A 9178-nucleotide genomic window follows, 5' to 3' on the forward strand; every position below is an offset into this window, starting at 1 on the left:
CCCCCCAAAAAAAAGTTTTTTTTGATTTTTTAAAATGAAAAATTAAAAGGAATAATGACCATTCGTTCATTCGACTAACAAAAATTAACCAAATTATTAGTTTACTATTCATTCAAACATTGTACTAACCAAATTCACCCCAATTATTAGTTCATCGTGTGATCTAGCTTCGCCCAATGTCGGTAGGATTTTGATATTCTTTTGATAGTTAAGGCATGACTATCTTTATTTGGATTTTATATAAGACTTTAATCATTTCAAAATTCAGTAATTAATTCACAATATATGTTGTTTGTTTGTGAGTATGGTTGGGGTAAATCTTTCCATTTTATTTCTAGGTAGGTACTTTAATTTTTTCTCTTCTTTTCAAATGGAGCTTATGGTTAAAAGCCCATAATAATCAGCAAAAGAGTACTAGCAATTATCATAGTTTCTTTCTTATAACAGATGAAAAGAGGAATCACTTCGATAAAGTATTAAACGATATGAACACTTTCTTGCTCTACAAATTTAGCTTGGTCTCCGTCCCTTTTTTCTCATTTACGTGATTCTAACTCTTTCAAATTTGTATCTTTTCATATCCTATAAATTCTTAGATCATTTCGATGACGATAAGTAAGAGTTCGCAAATGAGTTGTTCCATGGAACTCACCTCTAGTGGGGAAGCACAAAAAATAATAATAATAGTTTTTGCTTATTTGATGATAACTAACTTCTTGAAGCAATAGTTGTCTTTTTAATGAAATGTACGTGTAATGATTATCATGAAAATCACCTTTATAAAAGTTTGTCGATTCATGATTTAAAAATTCTCACATCGTGCATAATTAACAAACAAATCACGAGCTAAATTTGCCACAAACATGAATCGTTTCGAGTGAATAATATATTAAAAGAATTGAAATGTTGAGAGGATCTTATATCTAAATTTTAAGACTATTTAAAGGAGATTTGAGTTGGCTGAGATTGAAAAAATTGATCTATAATATATATTTTATTGTATCAATAATGTGTGTGTATATATATATACACACACGCATCTTTTATATATAGGCATATAGCTAATCATCTATACATATCCATACTTTATGTATACATATCGATACATTATATATACATATGACCATTTTATTGAAAATAACTTTTACTTGCATGTATTGCTAATTTTGAGCAATTTTTTATGCAAATGAAAATTTGTCCTTTTAAAAAAAGTATCTTACACAAATATGCCGCAACAAAAAAAAACAAATTCCGCTAAATAGCCATATATAAACAATATATCTATATTGTATAAATAATATACAATCATGTATATATAACGTATAATTATGTACGAGAGATGAATATATATTTATATGAAGTGATACAATATCAATACATTCATATACAATATTTAAATACCCATTTATGCATTCTAGTGAGATTTTATAGAACAATTGCCTCAAATAACCTCAAACATCATAGAAAACTTTCGATTTTGATTTTTGAAATCCATTTTCTCAGGTTTCAGATCTAAACTTTACCCTCTTTTGGGATATCTAGGTAACGTGAAAGAGAGAGAGAAATACAAAAAAAGAAGAAGATAAAAAGCAAAGTAATGAGGATAGGAGAAAGGCAACTAATTGAACTATTTTTTTATAATTAGCTGAATGTCAAAATAAACGTACCATTTAATTTTCTCCAAAGGGATAGGAGAAAGACAACTAATTGAGTCAAATTTGATATTAGCTTAATGTCCAAAAAAAGCTTCGATATTAGTAATCTTTAGCTTAAAACAATAAAAAATGAAAGAAGAAAGCATATACCGGGTAATGGAGATTAATAGATTCAAAGAGGAGAGTTGGTATAACGATTTTATGGGTTCGACAGTACTTTGAGTTCAAAATCCCCTAATTGTACTTTAATGGGGAAGGGGATATGCGTGTAAATAGGTTGGGTGAGGGGTCCATTAAGGGTAAATAGCTTGGGTAGGGTTTAATTTGGGTAAATAGTTCCATTAATTATTGGTCGTATTTGTATAATTTTCCCTTTTTTAAATATGCAGGCCAATTGTGTATCATATAATAATATATGTTTCTTTTAGTATAATTTTATGTGTCGTCTAATTTATCGTCATATGATTTGCAATGGTAAGCTTCCACGTAATACTCTGATCCTTTCAAACCCAACACTTGACCTCCTATAAATTCAACACTACCGATTTTAGGGTAAACAATCACTTTAATGTTATATTTGATATTTTGATGATAATTTCCTCTGAAAATGTGAAGCATCATTCCTTTTACAAAGTATAAAGTGTTATGATTACAAAGTAGAAAGTGTTTTGAGATGATCAGTACAACAAGCAAATTCTTTTCTTTATTGTCTAATTTATCGTCATAGGTAACAAAAATTAATATTTTGTTTTTGCTCTGGATAAACAAAATCTTTTTTGAGTCAGACTTTCAAACACGTACAAAAATTATAATGTTTCGAAGTTGTATTTGCCATTGATTTATAACTTCAATTTGACGGGAAAGTAGAGAGAAAAAACAAAAATATATTAATACATGGCCAAGTAAATTAAGAAATGAAAGTGTTATTAAAAGTTGCATAATCAGCCAAACTACGTACAAATTTGACTCATATATAAGAATTACTAATTAAAACATGCAAAATCAAACCATAACATATATTTAAAAGAAAGATGAGTAATTTTCCTAATTAATTAGTAACTAGCGCAATATGCGAAGTTAGTCTTATTTGTGTGAAATCTAGTAAATAATAGTAATATATCATATCATATCATATCGTGATGAAGAGTTGTTCAAGGTTTTTGATTTCCAAGTGATGCTTTAGCTTGACCACTAGCAAATGAACCATCACCAATAGGACTAGCACCTCCATTACTATCACCGTTAAAACCAAAACCTCCTCCGACATTTCCTAACCCGAAACCTCCTCCTCCAATGCTAGACCCGAAACCTCCTCCTCCAATGCTGGGCCCGAAACCTCCTCCTCCAATGCTGGACCCGAAACCTGATCCACTTCCAATTTCAGTTCCACTTCCAGTTTCAGTTCCAGTTCCAGTTCCGAAACCCAATCCAGCACCGTTGTTTGGACTAGCTCCCCCCACAATTCCTCCAAAAGGACCAAATCCAATAACCGGCCCTACACCAAATGCGGGCCTACCAAGCCCGTGGCCACCAAAAAATGGTGGTAAAATTGGATGGCGTATAAACTTCATATGTTCATCTGATTGAGATTTCATGGAATCAAGGCTCCTAATTGCATTTGTGGATAAAACAAGTGTAGAAGCAACAATTAGGAGAATCATATTGGTTGCCATTGTATAAATACTTACTAATAGTCTAGTAATTAAGATATAAGATGCTAGTGATGAGAATTTTGAGTTTTGGAAGCTCAACTTATATAGTAGTAAAGTAAGATTAATAATAATGTGAAAGTTAGGTAGGAAGATATTAAGTCATGTATACATTGCGTGTTATATATTGACTAGTAGTATAATATATTTGTTTATAAAAAAGCCAAAACCTTCGTGATCAACCTAACTCTTCCCTTACATCAAATTAATTAAGTAGATCATTCCTTCAAATGTACATGCATTAATCTTTATTCACCTCATCTTCTTGATTTCTTATACTAGCTAGTTTAATTTCTTCCTTTAATATTTTCAATTTCGATAATTGATTATATTTTAATTAGGTCTCATTCATAGAAATATGAACATGAAGATTTATGAAAATAATAACGTACCCATTATGATCATGCTTTAATTTCTTTTTTTGGTTGGTTCGGGAGGGGGTACCACATGCTTTAACTATTATCGTCCGTCAAAACAAGTGAAACTCCAAAGCTGATCATCTAACACACACAAGTAGGGGTATTTACGGGAATATAACCAAACCAAAGAAAAAAATCATGACATTTTTGGGTTTGGTTTGGTTTTGGACGTTTTTAATTTAAAAAACGATTGTATTTAATTTGGTTTTGGTCTTAACAAAAAAATATCCAAAAAATCTGTACCAATCAAACTCTCTCTATATATATTGTGTGTATATATATTTTATATAAAATTTTACGCTACATATTAATCTATTTCACTCTTGATTTTTAATCTAGATGTTTGACTTAATTAGTAGAAGTAATTAATTTAATTCTTTACCCTTATTCAGTAGTTTTATTAGTAGCTTTTATTTTAATAAATCAAAGAATCTATTTCATGTTAAAATAACTTGTATTTGAGTCCTTTATTCATAATTTATTTGATTCAGTTATCATTGAGATGTAACTAAATCACAACTCTTTAATATTTTGCTAAAAATAATAATATTATTTTAAGAAGTTTTAGATATTATGTTCCTTGAAATGAAAATAGCTAATTTCTTAGACAATGCATATAATTGAGTAAATATCTCAAAAGGTCATCCAATTTTGAAGAATTATCTTGTAAAGCCATCCAACTTTATTTTTGTATCAATAAAATTACTTAAATTTGTGTCTTTCTTTTATAAAATCACTCAATCAGATTTATCATTAAAAAAATAATTTAACATGATAAAATAAATTAATTGTTTTCCCTCGTATCTCAATCCTTTATATGTTTTTCTTCTTTAACCAAAAATTATGTTTTTCTTCTTTTCTTTTACTATTTTTCTGCAATAATCATTAAAAAAAATTACTCCATTTTTTTTTATAGTTATAGATTGATGGATCAGATGTAAGATATGAATAATTTTTTTAAAATTTTATTGGTGAAATTATTTTTTGACTATAATACGAACAAAATAAAATGTGATGAAAAGAAAATTGGTACTTCATCATTGTCGTTATGTTTCCAGTCTAGTAGCAGATAAAAGAGAAAATTATAGTATAAAATAATCTCCTCTTTGATTTGTAATAATCTAATTAAGTTCGAAAACATTAATGTTATGCAAGCAAATATAATAACTGTTTAGTGTATATAAAATATCTCTCTATTTACCAAAAAAAAAAAGAGAAGATATTTGAGTAAAGTTTTCATTTATGGAAGAGAGAAAAGAGAAATTCAAAGAGAAAAGCTTTTATCGTATTAAATTATTTTTTATAATAAATTTGATTGAGTGATTTTATAAAAAGAAAATTCAAAGTTGAGTGAATTTATCGATACAAAATAAAGTTGAATGATTTTACATGATAATTCCTCAAAGTTGAGTGACCTTTTGAAATATTATATATATATTCTTTTCTTAAAGAGTGATTGATTTGTCCGTTAGTGCTATGCTAAAATATAGTACATCTAACATGAGCTTGGAGGTATATATATTATCATATATTTTCCAAGAAATAAAAGACAAAGAATGAATTAACAGAAAAAGATAATAAAAACCGAATCAAGAAAAATCGATTTTATTATATTATTTTGATTTGATTCCGACATTTGAAAAGAAACGACATAATAAATTTGATTTTCCTTTTAAAAATACATCTGATACGATGTTTTAGATAATTAGAAATGTTAAAAAGTAGTTATTATTGTTCATTAGTCACCAAAATAGTTATTATTGTTCACTGTTATTAGAGTTTGTTAGAGCAGTTATTTTATTAGTTGTAGCATTAGATTCCAATTCAGTTCTATTAATAGAGATGTAATACAATTGTAAACTATTGAATGATATATGATAATTCTTTTCTTCTCTCTTTTACTCTGTTCTTCTTAGCTTCTATCTCGGAATTGCCTGATATAGTTATCTTCTTCTTCGAGGTTCATCCTCCTAGTTGATATTATCCTTTTGATTACTGGTAATTGAATCAATTGGTATCAGAGATGCTGGTCCTCGGCTAAGAAATCATGGTTGCTCGGGAAAAAAATCAAGACAGATCTTCAGAGAAAATGGATGGAAAATTGTCTCAGAACAATTGCAGAAGTTGATGGAAGGTATGGTGAATATGAATGATAGAAATGTACAGACATATAAGGAATTAATGGAGATCAAGCAAGTCCTAGTAAATGCGAAACAGAAGGACATGGAAATGGATTAGAATAGAGCTGAATCATCTGTAGGTGGAGACAGAGAACAGGGGTTTTGCAATGCAACTGGGGATTTCCAAAATTCTAATGGTAAATTTCTTACCTAATGTTCTAAACTTGATTTTCCTAAATTTTCGGGATCGGATTTGAGGGCATAGTTATATAATGTGGATCAGTTTTTTGCCATGGATGAAGTTCCATATGATCAGAGGGTGAGAGTAGCATCTATCAATTTGGATGGTGAAACTATTGCTTAGCATAAATCATACTTGAAGTCTAGGAACTCAGTTATAGACCCTTCTTGGTCTGAGTATGTGTTGGCTGTTAATGAAAGATTTGGGGAGGAATTTGAAGATTCCATGGAAGCTATTAAAAATCTACAACAAACTGAGAATGTTAGAACATATCAGGCTGAGTTTGATAGGTTATTGAATGGGATTAATTTGTCAAACGAAAATGCTATTAGTTGTTTTCTAGGTTAAAACCTGAGCTCAACAAAGCTGTTAGAATGCAAGCACCCAAAACCTAATGCAAGCCTACAAGTTAGCTAAGTTGCCGGAAGAGGTTTTTGATGCTCAGGCTAAGTCTTGGGGAATTAGTAGATCCAGCAGGAATCAGGCCTTCTCCCTACTCCATCTAGGTTTCAGGGTGTACAAAAACCTATTTTTTCTAGCACAACTGTCAAGAAATTTTATGAACCAAATGCTAACAGATTCAATAATGGTAATACTGGTAGAAGGTTATTGACAGCTGGTGAGATGGATGAGAAAAGGGCAAAAAGACTGTGTTTCTTGTGTGATGAGAAGTATATGCCTGGGCATGTTTGTAAATCCAAGAAACAATTGTATTTGGTTGAAGTTCTGGAAGATGGAGAGGTAATCATGGAGGAAGATGTGTTAGAAATGGATGAGTGCATGACAATTTCCTTACAAGCATTTACTGGAAGTACAGGTTATCAAATAATTAGAGTAACTAGATACCATGAAAAACAACCCTTATAGGTGCATATTGATACAATTAGTACTCATAATTTCATTGATGAGTCAATGGCAAAGAAGTTAGGTTGTAAAGCTTTGCCTATACATGAACAATCAGTAAGTGTGGCTGATTGTAGGAAGGATCAAACTGATGCAGTGTGTAAGAATCTGAAGTGGTTACTGTAGGGTACAACTTTTTCTTCTGATTTTCTAGTACTACCATTAGGGAATGTTGACATAGTGTTGGGTGTGCAGTGGTTAAACATTTTATGTAGGATTTTGTTTGACTTCAGAAATAGAACTATTGAGTTTGTGCACCTGGGAAGAAAACATGTTTTAAGGGGAGCCTGTAGCCAGATCAAGACCACCAAGGCGCAATCCTTGAACAAAAAAAGTTCTGAATCAATTCAGGTCTTCATGCTTACCTTGGTGACAGATGCAACCTCTATTGGGCAATGCAACAGTATACAAGTAACTCAAGGTACTGATATTCATCCTACCTTAACTCTTTTAATGGAATAGTACAAATGCCTCTTTGATATGCCTACTACATTGCCCCCTCATAGAGGCATCTTTGATCATAAAATACCACTCGTTGACTCAACTACTCCTGTTAACAAAAGGCCTTATAGATATCCTGAAATGTAGAAAGATATTATTGAGAAGCTAGTACAAGAAATGCTAGATCAAGGGATGATACAACCTAGTTCTAGTCCATATGCCTCACATGTAGTCCTTGTTGGGAAGAAAGATAGGAGTTGAAGGCTTTATGTAGACTATAGTGATCTCAATAAACTGGCAGTAAAGGACAAGTTTCCTATTCCTATCATTGAAGATTTGTAAGATGAACTAAGAGGAGCTGAAGTGTTCTCTAAGATTGATCTTAGAGCTGGTTACCACCAATTAAGGATAAAGGAAGCAGATACCTATAAGACAACTTCTAAAACTCATGAAGGACATTATGAATTTCTGATTATGCCATTTGGTATTACAAATGCACCTTCTTCATTTCAGAGTCTTGTGAATATTGTATTTAAACCACTCTGTAGGAGGTTAGTACTGGTCTTTTTTGACGATATATTAGTGTACAACAAGGATATGTCAGCTCATGTGAACTATTTACAAGTTGCGTTTGATTTGATGAAGCAACATCAGTTGTTTGCCAAAGGTTCTATGTGTGTTTTTGGGTACCTGAGGTACAGTACCTGGGTCATTTCATCAGTGTTAAAGGGGTAGCTACTGATCCTAAGAAGATTTCTGCAGTTCAGATTTGGTCTGTCCCTACAAATATCAAACAACTGAGAGGGTTTCTTGGTTTAACAGGATATTATAAGAGGTTCATTCTGAATTTTGGATCCATTACTAAACCTCTCACTGAATTATTAAAGAAGGATAAGTTTGTGTGGAATGAAAGTGCTACTATGGATTTTCATGTTCTCAAAGATGCACTAGTGACTGCACCTATCTTAGCATTACCAGACTATGATAAACCATTCATGATTGAGACTGATGCAAGTGGTTCAGGAATTGGTAATGTCTTGATCTAGCAAGTGCATCCAATTGCCTATATCAGTAAGTCATTGGCACCTAGACATCAGGCTATGTGTGTGTGATAGAGAGCTATGAACCATCATATTTGCAGTTACTAAGTGGTCTCATTACCTATTAGGAAGACATTTCACTGTGAGAACTAATCAAAAGGCACTAAAACACCTCCTAGAACAAAGTATTCATACTAATTTTCAGGTTGCTAGTATTTCTAAATTTATGGTCTTTGATTTTACTATTGAGTTCAAGAAAGGGACTGACAATAAGGTTGTTGATACCTTGTCAAGAAATCAAAGTGCTGAGTTGTTGGCTGTTTCACTCTTAACTCCCAATGATACACTTTTGGAGAGAATTAGCCTAACACAGACATTTGATATTGAGTTGCAAGCTGTTATTCTTAAATTACAAGCAAAGCCTTATAAATTTCTATACCTGGATTGGTTCTCAACTAAGGTGGAAAGGCAGGCTAGTAGTAGGGTCTAATTTGCAGTTAAGACAAACCATTATTCAGTTGTGGCATTCAACACCACAAGGTGGTCATGCAGGTATGGATGCAACTATTAAGAGGCTACAATCCTTCTTCTACTGGAAGTCATTGGCAGCTGCCATTAGGAATTTTATTCAGAAATGTGATATTTGTCAA

General features: G+C 31.5%; 1 protein-coding gene across 1 annotated transcript; it reads right to left on the reverse strand.

Annotated features, from left to right (window-relative positions):
* Positions 1-2562: 2562 nt before the first annotated feature.
* LOC107061227 (glycine-rich cell wall structural protein 2-like) lies at positions 2563-3363 on the reverse strand. Its single transcript, XM_015310082.1, has one exon. The coding sequence runs from the start codon at positions 3326-3328 to the stop codon at positions 2807-2809; it is 522 nt and encodes a 173-aa protein (XP_015165568.1). The 5' UTR covers positions 3329-3363; the 3' UTR covers positions 2563-2806.
* Between the last annotated feature and the right edge of the window lie 5815 nt (positions 3364-9178).

This window comes from Solanum tuberosum, unplaced genomic scaffold (genome assembly GCF_000226075.1).
Source record: "Solanum tuberosum cultivar DM 1-3 516 R44 unplaced genomic scaffold, SolTub_3.0 scf00122, whole genome shotgun sequence".
NCBI classification, from domain to species: domain Eukaryota; kingdom Viridiplantae; phylum Streptophyta; class Magnoliopsida; order Solanales; family Solanaceae; genus Solanum; species Solanum tuberosum.